This window comes from Garra rufa, chromosome 23 (assembly GCF_049309525.1).
Source record: "Garra rufa chromosome 23, GarRuf1.0, whole genome shotgun sequence".
NCBI classification, from domain to species: Eukaryota; Metazoa; Chordata; class Actinopteri; order Cypriniformes; family Cyprinidae; genus Garra; species Garra rufa.
Genome location: NC_133383.1, coordinates 9,645,218 through 9,673,025, shown reverse-complemented (window position 1 = coordinate 9,673,025; position 27,808 = coordinate 9,645,218). Strand labels below are relative to the sequence as shown.

Genomic DNA, 27,808 nt, shown 5'->3' with positions numbered 1-27,808 from the left:
GTTATCTATATTTGTTTGATGATCTGAAACATTAAAGTGTGACAAACATGCAAAAAAATAAAAAAATCATTAAGGGGCCAACACTTTTTCACACCACTGTACAGCTGCGTAACACCATATAATATCTAAATTTTACACAACCAAAAATCTACAAACAAAATTTTTTAAATAGAATAGTCTAAATGGTCACATTGGATTGCAAATGTATTTTTTTAAATTCAGGACACAACATGTATTTAACATCAAACACAATGTGTTTCCTCTTTCCCAGAATCCTTTGAGGTGGTAGTTCGAGGGAATGGATTCCTTCACGCCCGTGATGTGAACAGAATCCTTTGCAGCTTCCGTATTAACAGCACCCACACCGTGAGTAAGTGAAAACAGCACAGAACGATTCCTGTTCCTTTCACTGCCAGCTGTGTGCTGCTGAATTATTAATACGTCAACCTGTGTTAGCAATAGCTGCTAACCAACAGTGATCTCCTCAATTGATAAGAAACGAGAGTGATAGTTGTTAAATCACAGAAACTTTTATTCGATGAGTCCAGGCCATCGAATCGAATGTAGCTACATTACCAATGCCGTCGCTCATGTGGCAATGCATACACGCTTTGTTTTGGTCTTTTGTACTGGTAAAAAAGCCAATTGAATCCAAATGTCAGTACGGCTGTCGTGTTTTCTACAATGGGATGTGAGCTAGCATGCCGCTCGAGAAAGGTTGGCCGCAGCACTTGTAAATCACAAGACTTGACTTCAACACAAACCACATGTGCACAAACACACATCCACACACCATGGAAAATATTACCGGGACTTTTTGTTAAAGATATTAGAGGTTTTAAGTTGTTTTGTATATGTATCAGCTTGATAAGCAAGTGCAGAGTGTCATGAAAACCACCTTCAAAGCTCTTCTTCACATTTAGACGAGCAATTTCAATTCTTTTAGGTTATAGCACTAAATTATCCTCTCCATCATATGACTCTTGCATAACCGTTACTTTGGGTTACTAATAAAATGGCTCAACTCACAGTGCTTGGAATGCTGGATTTATCTTGGAAGCGAATGGCTAGAAATTGGTCTGCTGCGGTGTTGATGTCCTAATGATTTCTGAGCTCTGAGCATCTATCCCTCTGTCTCAGCTGCTGTTTTACTTAAAGAATATCAGATGGCATGGGGGAATGCAAAGCCCATCTCACCAGTGTGTGTGTGTGTGTGTGTGTGTATGTGTGCAGGGTCAGGATAAATAGGCTTTGGAGGCAAATATTTTCCAGTTTCTCATTTTTTCATGTGGAAAAATGACAGGAGAATAAAAATTCTGCCCTTTAGTTTTAGGCTGAACCAAAATGGTAAAGATATGCAATACAGCGTCTGTGTTTTTCGTCGGAAAATAATTATTAGTGGTTATTACAAATGCGAGCATCATTATTACTCATATGTAGGGGCTTTTCAAACATCTGCTCTCAAACATAACTTCTTTCGCACTGTTTGTGCTATGAGCATGAATAATATGCCTACCTCAAATCATGCGTCTTGGGTAAAAGAGGTGTAACTTGATGATCAAAAACACCCCATAGATTTATAAAGCAAGAGGGACTTGAGTCATATCTACAGAACAAAATATGATGGAGACCTGAGGGTGGACTCTTTGACTTGAGCCAGTAAGTAACCACCTAACAACTACCCAAAACAGTCTAGGAACCATGTAGTAACACTCTGGCTATCACCCAGAACACTTTAGCATCATGGCATTGAGTTTTGCATTAAAGAAATAGTTCACCTAGTTTGCCAAAATGTACTCACTCTCAAGCCATACAAGGCATAAATGAGTTTGTTTCTTCGTCTGAGCAGATTTGGAGAAACACAACGGATCCTCTATAGTGGATGGGTGCCATCAGAGTTCAAACAGCTGATAAAAACATCACAATAGCCCCTTTCACACATACAACCTTTACTGTTAAATTACCGTTTTTTTTTTAGAAAAGTAACGGTAAATTCGTTCCAGCAATTATCTCTCTCCCACTTCGCTTCCTGCCAAGACTGATCTGTCCTATCACAAAAAAGGCAAAAATGCCTTTCTTTAAAAAAGGATAACTTTTCCCATCAAGTGGTCACAATGCACAACACCATGACACAACACACACAACAAACTGTGATAAAATAAATTTATCGAAAAATTTATAAGATTTAAAGAAACCAAACCAATGTATCGTTGACATTTGTGACAACGAGAAAAGCAATACAATTTTGTTGTATTACAGTATTACAAATTATGGCATAGTTGCTTCAAACAATAGTATAAAGCTATTTAAAACATCAATCAATGTAAATCGTAATTAATAATCGCAATTACAATTTTAAGGGAATAATCGGCAATTATGATTTTTCTCATAATCGTACAGCTCTAGTTCAAATTGGCCAATCAACGTGTTCTTATGGAGATGACGTTATTACTCTGAGCTGTTTACAAAGCTCTGCTGCTTTTTAAAAATCGTTTTCTATGTAAATATGCGCTTGGTGGATATCTTTGATCATTGCACCTCGTCTCGCAGCTGTTTCAAGAGTTGCATCATATTGGTAATTTTACGGCAATTTACCAGGACTGCTGTGTGAAAGGGGCTAATAATGCACATGTAATGCTACTCCAGTACATCAATTAATGTCTTGTGAAGTGAAAAACTACTTGTATGTAAGAAACGACGTTTTTAACTTAAGGTCCATGATTCTGACTAAAATATGAGTCCTCCATCCATAATATTGCATTCTTTTGTGAAAAAGAACCAGGAAAGAAGTATGCACAGATCAAACACTGTTTGAAAGTGGAAACATCCAAAACTGTTCTAAACAAATAATAGGATTCATATTTTGGTCAGAAACTAAGGTTTAGATTTAAAACGTCTTGATTAATTTGTTTCTTACAAAAAAACAGCTTTTCATTTCACAAGATGGGCTGGAGTCGTGTGGATTATTAAGCTGTTTATATCAGCTGTTTGGACTTTCATTCTGATGGCACCCATTCACTGCAGAGGATCCACTGGTGAGCAAGTGATATAATGCTAAATTTCTCCAAATCTGTTCAGATGAAGAAACAAACTCATCCACGTTTTGACAGTTCATTACACACAGCAATAAATGTATGTTAGGTTATTTTGTAGTGGAAACTATTCACTCTTTCTGCCGTTCATAATTTTGGAGTTGGCAAGATTGGCCACTGAGGTTTTATTAATTTGATTGAAATATCCAATAAATGATATTATTGTAAGACGTTATTACAACTTAACCGTTTTCTATTTTACAATATTTTCAAATGTAATTTATTCCTGTGATGCAAAGCTGAATTTTCAGCATCATTACTCCAGTCTACAGTGTCACATGATCTTTCAGAAATTATTCTAATACGCTGATTTGCTGCTCAGGAAACATTTATTATTGATATGCTATTAAATGTTGAAAACAGTTGTGGTGCTTCATCTTTTTTGTGGAAATTAAACTCTATGATAAATTGAAAATTTGAAAGAACAGCATTTGTTTGAAAAAGAAATATCTTTTAATATTATAAATGTCTTCACTGATCAATTTGTTTTGTCTTTGGTGAATAAAAGTATTCATTTATTTGAAAAAAAAAAAAAAACTGATTTTAAACTTTTAAATGGCAGTGTATTGTGAAACGTTTTTTTTTTTTTTTTTTTGTAAGAGTGGTTCAGACTGGTTTATAGGTTGAGCTGCTGATATTAAGCCTGAGGACATTTACCAAGCTGCTTCTTTTTCTGTGCATTGTTATTCTCCAGTGAAGAGGCCTCTGGTAGTTGAAGACACATACCTGCTCTGCCCGGCGCCTGTACTGAAGGAGGAGGGAACGTAAGTGTTGCTGGAAACTTTCTCTTCAACTGAAGCAAAAAAGAATGGAAAGAGAAACACACAAGCCAAGACCAAATTAAAATATAGGACAGAAAGACGCCCAGCTCTCAAAGTGATCTCTATGAAAGTAACCCTTATCCCATGCACTTTAGCATTTTCAATTTAAACTGCTTGTGAAAACTTTGTAGATGCTTCATTATTGTGACCCTAGACCTCTTGGATAGCACGGGTATATTTGTAGCAATAGCCCAAAAATACACTGTATGGGTGAAAATTATCGATTTTTCTTTTATGCCAAAAATCATTAGAATATTAGGTAAAGATCATGTTCCATGAAGATATTTTGTACATTTCCTAAAGTAAATGGATCAAAACTTAATTTTTGATTAGTAATATCTAATATGCATTGCAAAGAACTTCATTTGGACAACTTAAAAGGCAATTTTCACAATATTTTTATTTATTTTTTGCATCCTTGGATTCCAGATTTTTAAATAGTTGTATCTCAGACAAATATTGTCCTGTTCTAACTAATTATTTACCTACATATTTATTTAGCTTTCAGTTGATGTATAAATCTCAATTTGGAAAAATTGACTCTTATGACTGGTTTTGTGGTCCAGGGGTCACAATTGTTAATTAATTCCCATAACTGTTATAAAAAGTTTTAAATTAAAGAAGAATGTAAAAAAAAAATCTACAGTAAAAAACGAATAATTGGCAATGCAGTAAAAATATATATTTTTTATATTTGACAGGACTTTGTAACTTTACTGTAAAATTATGCAAAAAAAAATAGAAAAGATAAATTTAAACAATATAATACATGTCACATTTTATTGTAAGTTAGAAATGGTAAAAGGATGTTCCCAGAAGTCCCTGCATAACTTATTATACTTAATTCTATTGTACTGGTGCACATATTTTAAGTAAAAAAAAAAAACAAAAAAAAAAAAAAAAACGAATTATTTTACAATTTGAATACATTTTAAAAAGTAATTTATTCCTGTGATTTCAAAGCTGAATTTTTAGCATCATTATTCAGGTCGAATGATCCTTCAGAAATGATTCTAATATTCTGATTTGCTGCTCAAAAAACATTTATTATAATTACGATGGTAAAAACTGCTGAGTAGAATTGTTTCAGGTTTCTTTGATGAATAGAAAGTTCAGAAGAACAGCATTTATCTGAAATAGAAATCTTTTGCATCATTATAAATGTCTTTATCATCACTTTTGATCAATTTAAAGCATTTTAGCTAAATAAAGTATTCATTTCTATAATTTCTTTACTTTTAAAAAAAACTTTAAAATATTACACTGACACCAAGCTTTTGAATGGTATAGTGTATAATGCTATAAAAGCTTTTTATTTCAGATAAATGCTGATCTTTGGATCTTCCTATTCATCAAAGAATCCTGAAAAAAGTACTCAACTGTTTTAAATATTAATAATAATAATAATAATATTTCAACATTTCTTGAGCAAATCAGCATGTTAGGATGATTTCTGAAGGATCATGCGACACTGAAGACTGAAGTAATGATGCTGAAAATGTAGCTTTGATCAGATGAATAAATTATATTTTAAAACATATTCAAAATTCAGAATTGCACTGTTTTGCTGTACTTTGGATAAAAAATGCAGGCTTGGTGAGCAGAAGAGACTTAAAAAAACAGAAACCTTACTGTTCAAAAATTCTCGACTGGTAGTGCATGCTATATTTAAATTATATTTTTCAGAGTTCACAGGACAGTGTGCTTTATCTAAAAATGTGCAAATGATAATTTGTATTATTTGCATCTTTCTGAGGAGCAAATCAGCCTAATAGAATGATTTCTGAAGGATCATGTGACACTGAAGACTGAAGGAATCAATTACACTTTAAAATATATTTTAAAAACCTTTAGAGCATTTGAAATAAAATCAAGTCAGCCGGTCTCTTTTTCATTCATAGGACTGCCTCCCTCCATGTCAGTATGAACAACGGCCTGAGTTTTATCTCCAGTTCTGTGACCATCACGACTGTCAGCTGTGTGAGTACAGTAACCCTGCAGGGCAGCAGTGCCAAGCCCACTACCACTGTTACACTGGGCAGAGCCACTGCCAGTACCACTACACTGGCCAGTACCTCTAGTTCAGCTCCATCTTCAGTCTGCCCTCTGAACACAGTCAGTATATTCTGTCCTACTTGCCCTCTCTAAAAACTAACGCTCATCTGGTGGGGTGCCATTCCAAGAGCAAACTCGTAGATCGCAGCAGTTTGGTGCTGTTTTTTGCTATGAGGAAAAAACATTTTAGGTCACATTTTACCCCAATTACAGTGTATACAGAATATTTTTTTTCTATAAAATTATTAGTGGTGTCAAAATTAACACAATAATGCAGGCGATTTTTTTTTTATATATATTTAACGCAGGGGTGGGGCTAGGTTTGGCCACCCCACTCACAACTGCTAAAGGAACGCTTTAAAGGGGTCCTATTATGCTCTTTTACAAAGTCTTTATTTTGTTTTGAGGGTGCACTAGAACATGCTCTCATGCTTGGTGGTTCGAAAAATGCAATATTTTTCACATAATTTACATTATTACAATAGCTTTCTCTCCAGGCTGGCACAAATGGCTCGATTAGTTCCGGGTTTGATGAAGGCCCGCCTTCCGAAAAATGAAATGTGTTGTGATTGGTTAGCAGTCCCACTGCGTTGTGATTGGTGCACAGCTTAGACGGCGTTATAGTCCTGCCACGCCCCTTTCCAAAGCAGCAAGTTCCGCATACAACTGCGCAAGCTAGATTAAAGTGATTTTTCTTACAAAACAAATTGGATCGCTAAAGGTGGCTTTCAAACTAAATATCTCCCTTTGGAGTGGACTTTGACATTTGTAACTTTGTAGATGTTTTTTATGCCCAAACATACACACCACACACTGGCTAAAATTCAAAAAGTGAAAAGCATAATAGGACTCCTTTAAGATTATACTGTAATGTTGAAGGGCTATAGTCAATGGTTACATATTAGGGGAAAAATCATGGAGACATCAGTTGGTATCCAGTCATAAAAAAGAAACAAATATTAAAAAATACTTGTATGAGAAATGATTGCAATATAAAAATATAATTAAAAAGTTGTTTTTGTTAGGTGGGATTATTTGCAATTAATTTCAGAAAAAAATATGCAATCAATTAGTTAATTTTTATTAATCAATTGACAGCACTACAAATTATTCTTTTAAATGAGCATGAAGGCATGCTCTCTAATCATTTCTCAAAAATGTAAAAATTGTGTTACAATTCAAATATATTAATATTACCGTTTTTTGCATTACAGTAATTATAAATTACAATTATGAAAATAATTATAGAAATGATGTCAATGCAAAATATAGATTCTTATTTCTTTCCTTTGTTATTTGGGTGAAATATGACTCTGAAAGTTTTTTTAATTTATAAAAAAATATATACATGTTTCATGAGACTTTTTTTCTCACAATTCTTTTTTTTCTCGCAAAGTCTTTTTTCTCAGAATTACATCATATGAACTTGCAATTCTGGATTTTTTTCTCAGAACTGTGAGATACAAAAATAAAGTCAGAATTGCGAGAAGTAAAATCACAATTACGAGAAATAAAGTCAGAATTGCTAGATATAAGTCAGAATAGCGGGATATAAACTCACAATTACGAGAAATAAATTTAGAATTGATAGATATAAGTCAGAATTGCGGGATATAAACTCACAATTACGAGAAATAAATTTAGAATTGGTAGATATAAGTCAGAATAGCGGGATATAAAGTCACAATTACGAGAAATAAAGTCAGAATTGCGGGACATAAAGTCAGAATTGCGGGATATAAACACAATTACGAGAAATAAAGTCAGAATTGCGGGACATAAAGTCAGAATTGCGGGATATAAAGTCAGAATTACGATAAATAAAGTCAGAATTGTGGGATATAAACTCACAATTACGAGAAACAAAGTCAGAATTGCGGGATATAAAGTCAGAATTGCTGGATATAAACTCACAATTACGAGAAATAAAGTCAGAATTACTAAATATAAGTCAGAATTGCGGGATATAAACTCACAATTACGAGAATTCTGACAATTTTGACTTTATAAATCGCAATTATGAGTTTATATCTCACAATTCTGACTTAATTTCTCAGAATTGCGAGTTTATATTTCAGAATTCTGACTTTATAACTCGCAATTATGAGTTTATATCACGCAATTGTGACTTCATTTCTCAGAATTGAGAGATATAAAGCACAACTGCGAGTTACAAAGTCAGAATTGCTAGATATACAGTCTGGATTGCAGAATATAAACTCACAATTTGCGAGAAATAAAGTCAGAATTGCAAGATATAAACTTATAATGCTCAATTGTAAGTTTATATCTCATAATTCTGATTAAAAAAATCAGAATTGGGAGATATAAACTTTAATTGCAAGAAAAAAGTCTTTATTTATTTCTCACAATTGTGAGTTTATATCCCACAATTCTGACCTTGTATCCTAGCCTGGCAAGCCAGACCCACATAAATGTAGGGTCTGGGCACTCTCCATAGACAGGGCTCAACCGGAGGGGTGGGATAAACGGTTGTCTTTCAAACTCCTCTCCACGCAATAGGATAGCGCTACAACCAATCAGAGACTTAGTCTGTCAGGTGACGTAGTCAGAGCGACGGAGATTTTTAACGAAAATCAGTGCACTGTGCAGTCTGTCAGCCAAATAATAGACATAGATAGGCACTAAACCTTTAAAAGTAAACAAAAACATGCACAGACAAATCCAAATTACACCCTGCGGCTCGTGACGATACATTGATGTCCTAAGACACGAAACGATCGGTTTTTGCAAGAAAATGAACAGTATTTATATAATTTTCTTTTTACCTTTGATACACACCCACGTCCATCTGTCATGAACACGAGTTTAGCATATCTATGATTCGACTCGTCACATGTGAACGCGCTTTGATGTAGTATACGCAAACACCGAAAGGGGAAATATGTAAAAAAAAAGTCCAGGATGAGTTTGCGCAAGCAAACGTAATCTTTTTCAGCTTTAAATGGGTTTGAACAACCAGGACAAGCGCAAGTAATTACCATTTTGAATAGGCGCTATATCCACAATCTCTTGTGCTGTGTAAACAATGAGTGTCGTATTATACACGCCACAGATTGCTTCCGGTGTTTGCGTATTTTACACCACAGCGCGTTCAGATGTAACGAGCTCCTGCTCAGTAGGCTTGCCACGAAAGACGGTGTTGACGGTGTTACCGGTTTTAAGACGCAACACCGGTGACATCACTTTTCCACCGTGACACCGTCTCCACTTTTTTTTTTTTTTTTAAGTATTCGTTTTTTTTTTTATTAAATATTTATTTGAATTGAATGGAAAATATTATTCTAAATAATTTACTTAAGATGAGTGCAAGCAATATAATTAAAAACTGAACATAGCTACAATGCGTCATATTTCATTTATCACGTGAGGAGTTCGCGCTTACATATAATAAACAGCGTAAAAGTTAAGCATGTTTGGCCGAGCACGGGGCACTCCCCCTGCCCAGGGAGAGGGATGCTGAAAACAAGAGATGATGAAGGTAAGACTGCTTGGCTATTTAAAGGGATTCTCTTGTAGTGCTCGGATACGGAGTGTGATTGCTGATGGTGAATTGGCCGTGTTAATTATCTGTGCGAGGAGTCGAATTTACAGAAAGAGAATGGCGGACGATTTAGTGTCCAAAAGCACCTGTTTGGCAATACTTTGGGTTCAAAGTTTTTTTTTTTTTTGTAGTTTCGTTGTCGTCCATTAAAACAATTGCCGCCGAATTGCCGATTCCCGCAAAACTGAAAGTGAAAGTATAATACGCACGCATTTATAAGCTATTTAAAAGCAGAAAAAAGGGCAAACCCCCACCCCCACGGTGATACCGGTATTACCGGTGTTGTCACGTGCCGATTAACCGGTGGGGAAATTTCCTCATCGTCACAACCCTACTGCTCAGGACACATGGACGTGGATGTGTATCAAAAGTAAAAAAATATATAAATACTGTTCAGTTTTCCACGCTTAATTCACGGAACCAGGAATTCATGTCTGACTGAACTTATGGTCGCAGGTCAGTCGTCATCATGTTAAGCCCGCCCACCGACTCGTGATTGGCCCGGTACATCTTGGATTTTTCGGAAATTTAAGTGAATTGAGAGTAACTAGACTGACCTTAGAAGCAAATGTAATTTGCTGCCGCTAGGGGCGCGTCTAGATTCTAGGCTACTTGTATCCTGCAATTCTGAGAAAAAAGTCAGAATTGTAAGATAAGTCGCAAAAAACTTTTCTTTTTATTCAGTGGCGGAAACGGGCTTCCATATATATTTGACTTCACACAAGCTTAAAAAAAAACTGAATATAAGGTGTCTTTTTAAATGGGTTCCTGACATAGTCACTCACACTAAGATCAAGATTGTTTAAAAAAGTGCCTTGCAGCAATTCCTATTAATATTCTCTCCCCAAACTACATTACACCGCAGATTTTTAAGTGGAACCCCATCCAGAAGCGTTTGAGTGTGGCATGAGGAAGATTATTTTATGTTTGTTTCCTTTGGACCATAAACCTCCGCTGGATGTGTGTTTCTGCTCTGTCCATCAGACCGACGGAACGTTCTTGGCCATAGCGCTGCTGATACTGCTGCTGATCATCGCAATGGCGACACTCTGGTGGTTTTGGCCCCTCTGTTGCACAGTGGTAAGTCTCACCAAAGCCCCTCATCTCAGTTTTCTTTTTCAGAACTTACCCCAACCGGAGCCCAAAATCCAGTTATTACAGTGCAGAAAAGTGGTTTTCAAGATTTTTTGAACCCAGTAATGTCTTTTCTGAAGTGCAAATGAATGTGAAATTCTGAGCCATGGAAAAAGTCTTGCTAAGAAGTGAGATGGAATAAATAACATTTGCACTGAATCTGATTTCCATTCCTTCAAAAACGATACCTGTGACAAGGGCTGTAACATCAAAAAATAAAGGCATTTATAATATATTTGCTTTCACAAATTATAGTAACTTAAAATGCATTACAATATTTGCATATACCTTGGTTGCAGATATGTTTTAATGCATTATAGTTTCTAAAAGTGTAGTAATAGATAAGTATTATAACTAGGCAAAATTAATGCCTTAAAATACTTTTATAATGCATTGTGAATAAAAATTTACAGGGAAAGTTTATTTTTACTCTTATCTCAACAGATCGTTCATGAGCCGCCGCCACCAGTCATGGACGACAGTTCGGTAAGAGATAATTTGTTTGGTCTTTCTTCCATGTTTCCTGAGTCCTAAGCTGCTTCAAGATCACATCCCACAGCCAGATGTTAAAAAAAACAGTAAGACTTTTTGGACAGTAAGACTTTTAATGTTTATTTTTAAAGAAGTCTCTCCAAAGTACAGCAAAACAGTAAGATTTTGAAATATTTTTACTGTTTTCTATTCGAATATATTTTACGATGTAATTTATTCCTGTGATTTTAAAGCTGAATTTTTAGCATTATTACTCAAGTCACATGATCCTTCAGAAATTATTCTAATGTTCTGATTTGCTGCTCAAAAAACATTTATTATTATTATTATTATTATTATTATGTTGGAAACAGCTGATAAATAGAAAGTTCAGAACAGCATTTATCTAAATGAGAAATCTTTTGTAAGACTATAAATGTCTTTATAATCACTTTTGATCAATTTAAAGAATCCTTGCTAAACAAAAGTATTAATTTCTATAATTATACCAATTATACCAATACAAGCTTTTGAAAGGTATAGTGTATAATGTTACAAAAGCTTTTTATTTCAGATATTGATCATAATAATAATAATAATAATAATAACAATAATAATAAATGCTTCTTTAACAGCAAATCAGCATATTAGAATGATTTCCGAAGGATCATGTGACACTGAGGACTGGAGTAATGATGTTTAAAATGTTGCTTTGATCAGAAGGAATGAATTAAATTTTAAAATATATTCAAATAGAAAACAGTTATTTTAAATAGTAAAACTATTTCTAAATTTGTACTGTTTTTGCTGTACATTGGATCAAATAAATGCAGGATTTGTGAGCAGAAGAGACATTAAAATTCTTACTGTGCAAAAACTTTTGACTGGTAGTGTATGTTCATTTTTTCAAACCTGAGCGTTAATCTAGTAACTTTAGCATATCTAAAGATTAAAACTGTCATCATTTACTCACCTTCATGTTGTTATGAACCCATGGAATTCTCTTGCTTCTGTAAAACACAAAAGGAGATAGTTAGCAAAATGTCCAAGTTGTTAGGCTATATATACACTGTATACATGCAAAATGGATGGTAACTGTAACTGTTAAGCTCTAAATATAATTACTCTATGAAAACTTTTCCCTCTGCCAGCTCTCAAATCACATTTTGGAGAGCTGGAAACAATAATTCAAATTTGATGTCGATTTTAATTGCTATGGCTTGGTGTCTTGGTAGGATCTGCAGTGTGTTTGTTCTCATCATGGAAACTTTTTCTTCAACAAGTTTTATTCAGAGGGTTTTGCTTGTGAGGAGACGCCAACTGACATTAGTTCTAAACCTTTGCTCAGCAAACTTTTCACAGATGTGGCTACGAGTGCCAAACTGATTATGACAGAAGACAGAGTGTCAGAAAATTATGTGATTTAAAGTCTTGAATTTCATCCGAAAATCTACCCCGTAATGTTGATGAGTTGTAGAGATTTTCACACTTTTTTTGACCAGGATAAAAGTAAAGGCAGAAAAGACAAAGAGCAGGTCCACTGCTGAGGAATTTTTGTCCTGCCTTTCCAACTTTATGAACAATTTGAGAACAATTTAATTGTCCATAGCACATTTCAGCCTGGACACGTTGTAGCTCTTCTTTTTTCCAAGTCTCCAATTGCTCCTTCAAAACAGGAAATTCCATAAGCTTAAAGCAGGTCTTGCAGTGTCTGAGGTAACAGTCTGCAGTGGAAGCACAAACAGATCCTTGATTCCTGTCCTCAGGGCTCATTGCTTCAAAATTTATATTACACTCTTAAAAATTAAGGTGCTTCAAAAGGTTCTTCAAGCGATGCCATAGAAGAACCATTTTTGGTTCCACAAAGAACCATTCAGTCAAAGGTTCTTTAAAGGACCATTTCTTGCTTACTTTTTATAATCTGAAGAACCTTATTTGCCACTAAGAACCTTTTGTGAAACAGAAACGTTCTTTAGATGTTAAAGTTTTTTAAGGAACCATTTAGACAAAAAGGTTCTTCTATGGCATTGTGAAGCACCTTTATTTTTAAGAGTGTACTAGGGATTGTCATGACGGTGTAAAAAATATTTCATATTCCACAAAAATTTTAAGCAACACAACTGTTATCCATTTTGATAATATATAATTCATGAGCAGCAAAGAAGCATATTAAAATGATTTCTGAAGGATCATGGAACACTGAAAACTGAAGTTATGGTGCTGAAAATACAGGAAGACATTTAATTTTTTAAAATATATTAAATTAGAAAACAGTTACATTTAAATAATACTTCACAATGTTACAGTTTTTACCATATTTTTGATCAAATGAATCCTTGTTGAGCATAAGATTTTCATAACCAATAAAAATGCAACGGCAAACTAAAACTTTTAAAAAGTAACAAATAATTTTTAAATGCAACATTCAAATTGCAGTTTTATCCTTCTGCAAGATGCTTCTTTTTATCCATTCGTCAATAAAAGTCATGAAATTGAACTTTCACAGATGGAAGCCGAATTAATTTTTTTTTTTCCGAATTAGAATTGTTTTAAACCCTAAAGACAGTGTTGAATCATTAGCAAGAGTTATCATCAGACTGCATAATGTTTCTGTTTCTGCAGAAGATATCTAGGGTAGCACTCAAAATAAAAATAAAAAAGTCAAGCTCATGCTAAAAGTACGTCTAAGAAAATTCTTTCTCTCAAGCTCATTAAAACCGTTGCAGTCAGACTTTGTGGGAACATATGGAAACCCGATTCTGCCTGATTTCTTATGAGCTATGAAATCCAGATAGATGGCTAGAAGGTATAGGCTGACATCATTTCCTGTCCGTGCTTGGAAAGAACTATTGTTAGACTGTTTTCATGAGAATAAGTAATGACTTGGTTCTTGAGCGCCCTTGAGCATAATTCAATTAAACAAAGGATGCATTCACTTGTAATCAGCTTTTCTAAACACTTCAAATCATCTCTCTAATGGCTAATAATAACAAGGTCAGTTTGGCTATTTAGCATGAGCCAAAGCATCTTTTACCATCCTCTATAGAAACATAGACATTTTTTCCAGTGACAATATAGAACTAATGGAACTTGACATGGAATTGCAATCCAATCAATTCTGGATTGATAAAATCAAGGCTTCTCACTGAATAATTCATGTTAACCTAAGACTATCTTTCTCTTAAGGATGAAGATGATGATGCCTACCCAAAGAAGAAATGGCCAACAGTGGACGCCTCGTATTACGGTGGAAGAGGAGTTGGTGGCATTAAAAGGATGGAAGTAAGGCAGGGGTGTTTGGAAAGAACAGAACAGCTTCCATTCGCTCCGGTCCACTGAAATGATATGAACGTGTATGTGTGTGTCCAGGTGCGCTGGGGAGAAATGGGGTCCACTGAAGAAGGAGCCAAACTGGAGAAGGCAAAGAATGCTAGGGTGAAGATGCCAGAACAAGAGTTTGAGTTTCCGACCACACGGACCCTAAACAATGGAATGCGGAAACCCATCTCTCCTCAGAAGTGGTACTCGCCAATCAAGGTAGATTCGTTTTTCTCTTTAGGGGGCCTAGAAGAGGAACCACAGGTTTAGTTCATCACATTAAGCATACATTTAGATATTTTAAATGTTCAAATCCATTATGATGGCATTATTTGTTAAATTATGAGTAGTTTAATACATAACTGCACAGTTAATGACATACTGTCACAAAGTGAATTGCAATGGTCAAACTATTTAAAAAAGAGTGAAAAATTTTTATATTTTACTTATAAACAGCATACTTTTTTCTCTTATTTCAGTTAATGTAAAAAAATTTTTTGAGCTAAGTCAGTAGTAGTGCTGAAAGTGAACATGCCTAAAGATGTGGAGGAACGGACTAACTGAATCAATAGAGTGAGTCATTTCATTCTGGAAGCGCTTCGTTTGATTCGAACTTGTGACTTAAATTATTTAGTTCAAGCAATTCACTAGCAAAAAAACTGATCAAAAGAGCCATTAATTTTTTTAATTTCGACATTGTAATGATTTTAAAAAGCAAGTATAGTGATGATGGGTAAAATGGAGCTCCAATCAGATTGTGAATCTTTTGAGATCAGAACTTCAAATCGCGTATAGCAAGTCATTTGATTCAGATTGGGATTTTGGAGCGCATTTGCGAATCATTTGAATCAGATCGGAACTTTGGAGTGGGTTTGCGAATTATTTCGCAAAATAAATAATTCGCGGTCTACACTCCCAGTCTGAGGTCACAATCTAAAATGATAGTCTGTGAATCTTTTGATTCAGATCATAACCTTGAAGTGCGTATGGCAATTTTTTTCATTTAGATCAGAACTTCAGAGCGGTTCTGTGAATCTTTTGATTCAGATCGGGTCTTCAAATCGCTTATCGCAAATTATTTGATTCAGATCGGAACTTTGTGTATCACAAATCATTTTTGGGGGGGTTTGCGAATCATTTGATTCAAATTGGAACTTTGGAGTGGGTTCGCGAATTATTTCGCGAAATAAATGATTCGCGATCCACGCTCCGAGTCACGCTCTGAAATGATGGTCCGTGAATTTTTTTTTCTCTAGCAAAAAAACTGATCAAAAGACCCATTCATTTTTGAATTTCAACATTGTAATAATTTTAAAAAGCACGTATAGTGATGATGGGTAAAATGGAGCTCCAATTGGATCGTGAATCATTTGATTAAGATCGGCACTTCAAATCACATATCGCAAATCATTTGATTCAGATTGGGATTTTGGAGCACGTTTGAAATTAAAGAATTCTGACCAAAATTTCTCTGTGTGGGTACATTGCCAAACTAGTGAATGACATCTTCTTCAATGACTGACTTTATTATAATTACGTTTAAGTTTTTTGTGAAATTTGGATTAACTCATTCATCTGTTTCTTGACCATTTCATATTTAAAAAAAGAAATATAGTTGCCAAACTCGGACATCGCTTGAGATTTTCAAGGACATAGAATTTAATAGAGATGTTAATAGACATGTTTCTACCAATATCTAGCAACTACTAAATTGCCACTATCGATAATTTTTACACAACTACTCAATTTTTTACTTAAAAAAATACAGCTAAAATTGAACACAAAACTTTATTTGAATCTGGATATGAATATTGCATCCCATTTGGGACATCCACAACAAAAAATAGACTGTAGGGTTTTAAATAATCGGGAACAATAAATAATGAAGAAAAAAAAGTCATGCATGAGATTATTATTCGCCAGCTCTTCAACTAATATAGTTGAATTTGTAATTATATGTGAAATTATTAAAATCCTACATCTTTTTTTTCAGTGTAGGATATGCACACCAAATTCTAGTTGTTGAAAAAATAATAACATCTGTTTAGTGCATTAATCCATACTGATGTATTGTTACACTCTCTAGATGGTGGTTAGATGGTGACTTCTTATTTTTTTTACTAGCTCACCCAACAAGACTTAACACTACTTTAATCCTTAATTCACCAAGTTTTACTGGTGAACAGCATGGCATTGCTGGCCAACCAGCTCTAACCAGACTGAACCAGAATGAAAATGCATGCTGGTATACTTTGGCCAGGGATGGCATCGTAAAAGGTATTGAATTAATATAAAGAAAGCCTGGAAATGTAAATATCCCAGTGAGTCCTCACAAAAACCCATTACACAACAGCTATAGATGACCCAGTACAGTGTCATGCTTACGGTATGGTCATCTGGTACACAACGAATGACGTGGTCATTCAATGGAAGATTGGAAGACGCTCAGAAAAAGCGGCGTGTGCTGTTGTGGTGGCCTCAGCCAGTCCGGGAAGCAGTTCTTGCATTGTTTCATAATGTCTCTGTCAGATGGAAGGGGAGGGTTAATTTAAACCAGACACTGAACTGAGCTGACCCGAGGGAGATGAGCTTTGCAGAGCTGGTCCATTTCCCAACAAAACAAACTTCTTTCTCTTTCTCTTCCACCTTCTTTCCTGAGGATTATGCTGGGTGACAGTCCACTCTGAGAGGTAGAAATTAAACACATACAGGTTGAGAGAAATGAAAAGAAAGTTCTGTGCCTATTCGACCTAGATTCAGCAAGATATTTACTCTTAGTAAAGTCAGTTCTTTTAAAGAAATAAAGTGAAACATTACCTATATCTTCTAAGGGACAAAGTAATTTACCTCAGCGAGTATCTGGTGGTTTCAACAGTTAAAATTCTATTGAGCTACACTGAAATATTAAGATGTTTTCTCATACCGGAGACATCTGTTTACTAGAAATATTAAAATGTTAATGATTTGTAGCAAATAAATGGAAATCCATCACTGCATCTCTATTAAATGAATATAAAATATACAGAAATCCTCATTTAGTGGCTTTGGAGTACCACATAAAATCAACGTATTGATTAAAAATGTCAAATAAGTAGAGATATGTAGTTTATCAATATGTAGATAACCAATGAATGCTAATGTCACTTCATACTCGTAAATTAGTTTTAGTTCATTTTGTGGTTCATTGTTGTATTACATTTTTTTAAACAATTGAATAAACAGCTTTGAATGTCTTTAAAATAAATATTTCATTATTAGGTTTGAATACATTAATATTTGATTTCATTTTATTTATGTGGCACTCCTAGTCCTCAATACCTGAGAAAAATCAAAGGTACTATATGAAAATACTGCCTCTGCTTGGTCTTAAGCAGTGATTTTTTACATGCAGATAATGAGAAACTGTCAATATTCATTGAATTGAAAATACAAAGTGAAGAACTGGAGTCAGTAGATTAGATGCCTGAGTCACTAAATTGCAATTTTAGGAACAGACACTGTTCTGCCAGCTTATTATATTTCTTTGATCCAGACAGGAAATTAGAGACTCAACAAGTAACAACAAAACAACAAAAGATGAGTACCTTAGGGCTTTAGGATTATCGTAACATTGGTATTTTGCATTGTTGATGAAACGGTTTGCAGCTTGATTTTCACACCAGTGTATTTTGAAGTACTGATATCCTTGAAGTGCTGATTAAGTGTTTGGTTTGTGTTCTGATCTTTCAGGGGAAACTGGATGCCTTGTGGGTGTGGCTTAGGAGAGGATATGACCGCGTATCTGTCATGAGACCTCAGCCGGGAGAGAAGGTAATAAATAGTATAACACAGATGCTCCATATTATTAACAATGCTGTCAATTTGTGGCGTATGCACACTACAGGTCAAAAGTTTGGAATAAGAAAGTTTGGAAAAGGCGTAATGTCATTGACCCGTATATTTCAAAATGTAATTTATTCCTGCGATTGAACTTTTAGCAGATTTTTCACTCTAATATGCTGAAAATTCAATCACAGGAAAAAATTGCATTTTAACATTTATTCAAATAGAAAACTGTCATTTTAAATTATTTTAAAATCCTCTGTGAGCACAAGAGACATCATAAAAAAACATTTATCATTACTGCTTACCTGTATGACATTTTTTTAAAGTTAGAAAAGCACATTAAATAGCACTAAAATCTCTGTTTCCATTTCCACATAAGGTAAAAAGTAGGTAATGTTGAAAAAAGCAGTCATCTGGCTTCTTTCAGAATCTGTTCTTGTTAAATTGTTGCAGGCAGATTGTGAGGAACACATGAAAAACATTGTGAGGAATATTGAGGATGAAAGGAGGCCAGATGTTAGCAATAAGTGCAGTCAGAAACAGAGGCAAAGTGAAGGTACTCAGGACGTTGGCTCTGCTTCAGACCAACAGGACCAGCCTGCTAATATTGCTCCTGCCTAAAGGAATTCACCATAGTCTGCTTAAAACATTAACCACCCTCCCCTTTCCCTCAGAAGAATGCACAGAGGGGAGTTTTGGGGTGTCTGATCTGCTGTGGTAAATAGAACAAGAAATTTGGACTGAAATCAGATGGCTTTAAAATTAAAGCAACGAGGCTGCTTTGGATCTTCACATGCAAACATAAGCTTCTGTTGACTCTTTAAAGCTATATTAAACTGCACTGAACTATATAACACAAAAAAGTTAAGTACTAAATTCATTTTACAAATGCCGTCTTTATAACTAAAAGTGATCAGATTTTGCTTATATTTTATTATTTTAATTTGACACACCGTGTGTACATACTTAATAATTTCCCAAAAAAGCTTTTATTAAGTTTAGTGCCTGCCTTTAGAAAACAGAAAATAATATACACTTTTATTCAATAGTTTGTAGTATTTTTTTTAAATGTTTAAAGAAAACTTTTCTGCTCACCAAGGCTGCATTTATTTTAATCAAAAAATACAGCAGAACAGTAATATTGTGAAATATTATTACAATTTAAAATAACTGTTTTCTATTTGAATATATTTTAAAATGTAATTTTTTTTCCTGTGATGCAAAGTGATTTTTTTAGCATTATTACTCTAGTCTTGAATGTCACATGATCCATCAGAAATTGTTTTAATATGCTAATTTGCTGCCATTTGGAAATGGTGATTTTTCAGATTTTTTGATGAATAGAAAGTTTGAAACAGAACTTTTTTAAAAATGTCATTACTGTCATTGACCAATTAAATGCATCCCTGCTAAATCAAAATATGCATTTATTTAAAAAAAAAAAACCAACTCAACCTTTTGAACAAGTGTATGACTCCACATTTATACATCAGCAACACATTTTCAGGTATTTACAAACTTGGCATACCCAGAAAAAGTTTTAATTCTGCATCCTGAAAAATAGTCCCGAAAAACTTATCACAACAACAAAAAAAAATAAATAAATAAATAAAAAAAGTTGCCTTTTAGTGCCACGTAATTTTTTTTAAAATCTAAGATTACGAGATTAAAGTCATAATATTTCGAATAATTCAAAATATTATGATAATAAAGTCAAAATGCTACGAGAATAAAGTCAAAATATTACGAGAATAAAGTCGAAATATTACAAGAATAAAGTCAAAATACTACGAGAATTAAGTCGAAATATTACGAGAATAAAGTCTAAATATTACGAGAATAAAGTCAAAATATTTTGAGAATAAAGTAAAAATATTACGAGAATAAAGTCTAAATATTACGAGAATAAATTTAAAATACTATGAGAATCAAGCGAAATGTTTCGAGAATTTAAATTGTAGAAATTAAAGTTAAAATATTTTGAGAGTAAAGCCTATATTGTGGATGAAAAGCCCCGGATTATAAACACCAGGAGAAGTTGCCTTTATTTTCGAAACATTTCAACTTTATTCTTAAAACTTTTTGACCTTATTCTCGTAATTTTAACTTTATTTTCGAAATATGTAGATTTTATTCTCGAAAGATTTTAACTTCATTCTCTAAATATTTAGACTTTATTCTCAAAATATTTCAACTTTATTCTCTAAATATTATGACTTTATTCTCATAGTATTTCAACACTTTTCTCATAATATTTCAACTTTATTCTCAAAATATTACAACTTTAATGTCGTAATCTTTTTTTTAACATGGCACTAAAACACTGTCATACTTTACAAATTACTTTTAATAAAAACTATTATAGGACTCCTACTACACTCTTTTATGTTCTCTTTATTCTCTTCTCATCTAAAATGTAATCATATAAGAGCTTTTACAAATGATTTTTAACTGTTTGACTCTCTAGGGTCGCTGTATGAAATTTACCCGTGTGAAATCCTGCCCGCCCCCTCGATACCCTCTTTACAACAACCCCTCGAGCCACATCTACAGCCTCCCCCATAGCAGATGCCCTCCTGTCCCGCAGGGCACCCTGCCGCCCACCCCACGCTGCTCTGCCCACTCTCCGACCTCCACCCTGCCCCCTTTGCCAACAACTCCACCTCCAACATCTATAACCCCTCCCCCTTACACACCACCTCCAAGCAGAGCTCTTCCTCCTACTTGTCTGAACATCAACGTGACTCTGCCTCCTTCTCCACCTACGCCGCCGCCACCACCACCACCAAGCTTCCTACCGCCTTCGTCACCCAGCACCTTGCCTCCGCCCCCTCAAGCGGCTCCGCCCGGACGAGCTCCGCCCCCTTCTCGTCCGCCGCCACGCCCAGGCGCTGAGGAACCGCATTTCTACCAGGACTGAGTAGATCTAAGGGATTTGCACAAAAAAAAAACTGCTGGTTATGCCAGTGCAAAAAATCAGTGCTACATTTTCCAGGCATTATAAAGGAGCAACTTGAATAATGGCTGAAGATGGGATTTAACAGATAGGATGGGATTTAACTTGATTCTGATTGGTTGACAAACATTCTAAGATGTTAATTGTCTTGCACGTCTATGAAGTTGCTCAAGAACCTCGTCGTGTTCTTTGTGAAATGTTTTGAGGTTTCAAATTAACAGAACATGAAAGAGAGTCAGAGCTAAAGAACCAGTTGAACTTTTTGAATATTTAAATTTTAGATGTATTTGATTTGCATATAAAATAATATTACACAGGTCACATTTAAACAATTAAACTTAATACATGTTTGCATATTTGTCAGTCACCCAAAAACGGGTTTCTGTAATAGTACTAATAATCTGAATGAGTTTACACAAAAACCAGGTATATATATTTATCACCAATATTTGTTTCAATCTCACACATTTTAATTACTTGAATATTGCTTGTTAAATGAATAAATGTACGCTGATTCTAAGCAAACTGAATAAATGCGTTTTGAATAATTTATGATTCGTTAAAAAAAAGATGCAAGTAATAAACTATGCCATGATTTTTAAAAAGTGCATCTTATGTATGACTGACAAATACGCATCACATTAAGTTTATTATTTTGTATTATGTTAAGACTGTGTAATGCAATGTTATTTTATATACATTTTAAATAAGTAGATTTTTTATTTAGGCTTTTTTTGAGTGTTCAAGACTAGGGATGTAACAGTATTATCAAATCATCCGTATCATCGTGGTCATATGACAATATGAAACGATAGGTCTTCCGGACAAAAAGTGTAGTTTTTAAAACATATTTAAACTTCTTATTCTAACATAAAAGGTCTTTAAAGATGTGTTTTGGGCCATTATGCTCTGGCACAGTATCTGTCAAATGACCTAAAACCGAAAGCACAATATGGCTTAGTCTCGTTATCAAGTCTGTTTTTGCTGCGCGTTTCAAAGCGAAGCACGCACTTCATTTAGGCGATCAGCTCGTGATCTGGTGTTTTCTTCGCCTCAGAACGGCTCAGTTCCCAGTGAATGTACTAGTGAGACGCGTTTTTGTAAGCCTGTTTTCACTGAAGCTGTCAAAATAAAAGCTCTACTGCTGTTTCCATCAAAATAAAAGCTTAAAAGTGCAGTATGAATTGCCGACAGCTAGCGGTTTAAATGGGTAACGTTACTGGAGTCCAAATTCTAAATATCTCTTTCAAGTGTAGAAATTAGAAAAGATGTATTGTAATTTCCCTACTGCAGTGTAAAGCAAAAAATAATATACCTATGAAATATTCATTTATTTATTTTACAGTGCAATTGTTTTACAATATATGGCTATTATTGTCATAGGATTATTAATAATATAGTATTGTTATTATTATTATTATTATATTCTAATTTGTTTGGCTTCCTAAAACACCAGAGACAGTATACCACAATTAAAAAGTGGGTTGAGTCCCCTTTATCGTTCAGGTATCGTTTAAGTCAATTCACTGACTTTTTTTTTACTTAAGTTTTCTTCGTTATAAACATGGGTTGGAGCTGTTATTTTTGAGCTCTCAAACAGCATTAGATAGAATAATTTACGTATTTCCAAGCCTTCATTTGTCTTTTTTTTTTTTTTTTTTTTTTATAAATATCGCAATAAATATTGTATCGTGGACTTCATATCGAGATATTATCGTATTGTGAGATTTTGATATTGTTACATCCCTATTCAAGACTAATGCGTTTTAATATTCAACAACTCATTGGTCTGTTGACAGTTACTCTATGCTAAAAAGTAGCCACATTTTAATGCCTACTGGCTTCAGTTTTGGTAAAATAATGATTTTGTAAATTATTCATGTTGTATCATTATTAGCATTTTAACTTAGCTTTGCAGATGCATTAAAAAAGGTCAAACGAGAAGAAGAATTAGTATTACAAATCCTATTGTACTTGGGAGATCAGGTTCAGCTTTGATGCATTTTGAATATGCCAGGAAAACATCTGCTTGTTAAAGCGTTTAATTAACTGCAAGAATGTAAGAAAACAATGACAAAACGATCAAAGAGTTAATTCAGTCTGTAGTTCTAAAACACAGTAGAGAATTAGCATATCTATAAATTCCCCAGGGAATTTCCAATGGGAGAAAGCGTTTTTGGATTTGAGTAAAATGTGACCCTGGACCACAAAACCAGTCTTAAGTAGCTGGGGTATATTTGTAGCAATAGTCAAAAATACATGGGTATGGGTATACATGGTATCATGTTTCATGAATATATTTTGTAAATTTCCTATCATAAATATATTAAAACCATGATTTTTTTAGTATTTTGTTTTTTTTGCACGCTCAGATTCCATATTTTCAAATAGTTTATCTTGGCCAGATTGTCCTAACAAACCATACTTTCAGATCATATTTAAATCTCAATTTCCAAAAATGACTGGCTTTGTGGTCCAGGGTCACAAATAAGATTTGTGTTAACAATATTTGAAGAGATTTTCACATTTTAAAAACTAAATTACACACAAGTTACTACACATCTACCATGAGGATGTGAGTTCACATACTTGTTGAAGAATGGGACAGACATTGTAGTCCTTCTATAACATGGGCAAGTTTCCTCAAGTTAAGTTCACCACAGACCATATTTTACTCATAAACTGAAAACAGCTACTCTTACAACCCATTAGAAAGTCCCGAGAGTGAATTAGCCTATGACTAAACAGCTCTATTCCAAAAGAAATTGCACGACTGACCTGAAAATGAATGCGGGTGACATTTCAAGTGTTTCGATCTGGTTGTACGTTTGCGGAACGACGCAGGCTTTTTTTTTTTTTTTTTGTATATACAGTATGGATGCTTTCCAAACAGCTGTGCTAAGAACAGATCAGTATTCATGAGTACAAATTCTTGAAGGTGCTTTATGATTGTTAATTTAAAATGACTTTTGTTCTGTTGTTGTAAGTGATGCATTTAAAGGGATAGCTCACTCAAAAATTAACAACTGTGTCATGTACTCACCCTCACATCACTCCAAATCCAACTGACTCGGTTTGGTCTGTAGAGAAAATCATACAAGTTTGAAATGGCATGATATTGAGTAAATTACCACAGAGTTTGTAATAATTACAGTTTGTAATAACAATGTTTTTTTTTGTTTTTTTGTTGAGCTGTTACAGATGTTCAAAGCGTGTCAGGCTATTCCTTTTTAACGAAGAGCATGTTTTTACACGCTTCAATTAAATGTTGGAAATCATATTTCTGCTTCAGCATATTTTATGTGGGCTAACAGCACAGTGGCATGCTTTCAATGGATTTTGATGAGTACCATAATTATGATAAAAGAAATGGCTTGAGTCTCACAGATGAAGGGATCAACTGATTTACATTTCTCTTAGATATATTAAATGCCAATTAAAAAAAAAAACATGGATATTTGTAATTCATCAAACCCAATGTCTTTCAAGATTATAATGACCTCGATAGTTTTCAGGTATGTATTATTTGAATATGTTGTAGGTACCTAGTTGACTAAACACCACCTAAAGATTTTATTTTATTTTTATTTTTTACATGTTCCTGGTCAACAGGGTTGAAATATTTCATTGTCGGTTGACATTACTTTGCATGCAGCAAAGATTTGATTAAAGGCAATCAATCATCAAATACAGATATGTTGAGTCATTTAATGCATGCTTTGACAAACATCGCACGCTACTATTTACAAACCCCGTCTCACTCAATTGACAGAACAATATGTACACATTCACCTGCGTAAAAGATAAATAGTTTTCAATGAAACATTCCAGCAATGTGGCCATGGGCCACATTCACAAATAGAGGCCATTCAAAAACTGTGGTGTTTTAACTCTCAAGGGGCCCCTGAGCCACACGCACATTCATTCAGAACATAAAGCCTTCATTAAATTAAAATGAACTCTATTGATACATGTTCCAGGTCAACAGGGTTTAAACTACTTTCTTATTCGGCCAATGTCACTAACAAGCTGTTGAAACTGGTGTACAGGACACTCCTACAAGAGACCCTCTATTGTCAAGAGAAAAATTAATTAACTTTTTTCCATGAAGAAATAAAAGTTTAACTCTTTGTTCTCTTTTCCTGGTTTCTGACTTCACTGCATGCAGCCTAAACAATTAGTGTTTTGCGAAAGTATTCATTGCAGCTTTATGTTAAACTGCTTTAAATGACCTTTTTTCCACATCAGTCTACATGTATGGAGTATACACCATAATGGCAAAAAAAAAAAAAAAAAAAAAAAAACAGGTTTTAACATCTTTGCAAATATATTAAAAATAAAAATACTTATGCAATGATTCCATTGCATAAGTATTCAAACCCTTATCTGGGACAGTTGAAATTAAAGGAACTGTATGTAAGAAATGTATTTTAGTTAATCATAAAATGGCCCTGACATGTCACTAGACACTAGAAATCATGTTCATTTCAAATACTTATATCACTGACAACAGTGGTCCAGCCAGGATATTGTCATTTAAAAGTGAGAGTTGCAGCCCACATCTGATGTTATTGTTGTCATTTTGTGTTTTGGTCTGAGGCGCCACCCTCCAGCTATCTACCAATCACGAAGTCAGTAGAGTTTCGTCATCCCGGTTGCCAGCTCTGTTACAGCTGCAGCCATGAACGTGTCGGATAAAACATGTAACGTTACGAAACCTAAAAGACCTTGTTATGAATCCGAAATACATCGTGACAAAGTCCGAAATAAAACAAGGATTTGTATGTGTCGCACCGCATCCAGTGTAGACAGCATAATAGGTTCTATTGTATTTTGTCACGTCGCGCCGCTCGCGTCCGGTAGACACGGTGTTACAGTACATCTTTGCGAAATATTTGGCTAATCGCCATTAGTAAATTTTTGCGATACATAATTACTTCACAAAACATCTCTCGTGAAGCAACAGAAGAAAAAAAAATACTGTGTAGGACTCGTCACTTGCCATTGGAAGCTCCTTGTAGCAGCCTACGTTCCTGCTGGATCCTGCAGCTTAGCTGGCAACCTCGAGTCAGGGGGGAGAGGGAGGGGATACACCAATCTACAGTATTTTGAAAGTGATTGCAGTACCAGTTTTGGCCACAATCCTACATACGGTTCCTTTAAGCTCAGGAGCATTTATATTGCTTGTAGATGTTATCACATAGAGCTCAGAAACAGGACTTCAATGGCCAGGACTCTTCTTAGAGCTGGCCTCCTGTCTAAATGGAGCAATAGTTGAGCTCCATGATCATATATACAGATGGGAGAAACTTACAGAAGGACAAACATCACTGCAACCGTCCACCGATCTGGGCTTTATGGCAGTGTGGCAAGACTCAATCCTCTCCTCAGTAAAGACTCATGAAAGTAAATTTGGAATTTTCAAAAAAGACAACTCTGTGAATGTCCTTGAGTGGCCCAGCCACAGCCCGGGCTTGAACCCAATCAAATATTTCTGTGCTGCTGCCCCCACCCAACCTGACAGAGCTTGAGAGGTGAAGAGGTGAGGAGAAGAATGGCAGATAACTGCCAAATGTTGATGTGCAAAGCTTGTCACACCAAACCAAAAAGTAAAAAGTAAAGATGCTTTAGCAAAGTACTGAGTTAATAAGGGTATGAATACTTATGCAATGGACTTATGTTTTTTTTTTTTTTTTTTTTTTTTTATAAATGTATGAAGTTGTGACAATTCCTATTTTACTTTGTACTTCACTTCTTCTTATTATATATTATATTAGTTTGGCTTCCTAAAACACCAGAGACAGTATCCCTGCTGAAAAAAACAGCTAAAACCAGCCAAGGCTGGTTGGCTGGTCTTAGCTGGTTTAAGCTGGAAGTAGCTGGTTTTAGCTGGTCTCCCAGCCTGACCAGCTAAGACCAGCCTGGCCAGGCTGGAAAATTGTCCAAAACCCCTCTAAAACCAGCCTGCTGACCAGCTACAATCAGCCAACCAGCCTAGGCTGGTTTTAGCCGTTTTATTAACCAGGGATACTACAAATAAAAAGAGGGCTGCGTCCCCTTTATCGTTCAGGTACAAGTCAATTCAAAGCCTGGCCAGGCTGGTAAAGTGGCCAAAACCCCTCTACATCCAGCCTGGTTGACCAGCTAAAACCAGCCAACGTAGGCTGGTTTTAGCTGTTTTTCAGCAGGACTGGAGCTCATAATTTATAATTTTGTGCTCTAAAACAGCATTAAATAGAATAATTTACTTTAAAATGTACAAAAAGTAGTCATATTTTAATGCCTACTGGCTTCAGTTTTGGTGAAATAATGATTTGTAAATTATTCACAATGTATTAATATTAGCATTTTAACTTAGATTTGCAGATGCAATAGAAAAGGTCAAACAATGCATTTAAATTGCATTTAAAGTGATAGCATGAGTCAAATGAGGTGATCAACTCAGCAGCACACTGATTTACATTTGAGCATTTGTTATGAAACCAGACTCTTAGATATATTAAATGCTGATTTTTTTTAACAAAACATTGATATTTGTAATTCATCAAACTCAATGTCTTTCAAGACTATA

General features: G+C 34.7%; 1 protein-coding gene across 1 annotated transcript in view; it reads left to right on the top strand.

The window, feature by feature from the left end:
• antxr1b (ANTXR cell adhesion molecule 1b) overlaps positions 1–24,929 on the top strand; it is a 34,918-nt gene extending 9,989 nt beyond the window's left edge. The window contains exons 10-18 of the mRNA XM_073829960.1: positions 272–370; positions 3,787–3,856; positions 5,815–6,028; positions 10,518–10,613; positions 11,112–11,153; positions 14,325–14,420; positions 14,508–14,675; positions 18,186–18,266; positions 20,749–24,929. Coding sequence (XP_073686061.1) covers positions 272–370; positions 3,787–3,856; positions 5,815–6,028; positions 10,518–10,613; positions 11,112–11,153; positions 14,325–14,420; positions 14,508–14,675; positions 18,186–18,266; positions 20,749–21,201 — 1,319 coding nt within the window. The 3' untranslated portion in view covers positions 21,202–24,929. The remainder of the gene's footprint in view (positions 1–271; positions 371–3,786; positions 3,857–5,814; positions 6,029–10,517; positions 10,614–11,111; positions 11,154–14,324; positions 14,421–14,507; positions 14,676–18,185; positions 18,267–20,748) is intronic.
• Positions 24,930–27,808: the final 2,879 nt, after the last annotated feature.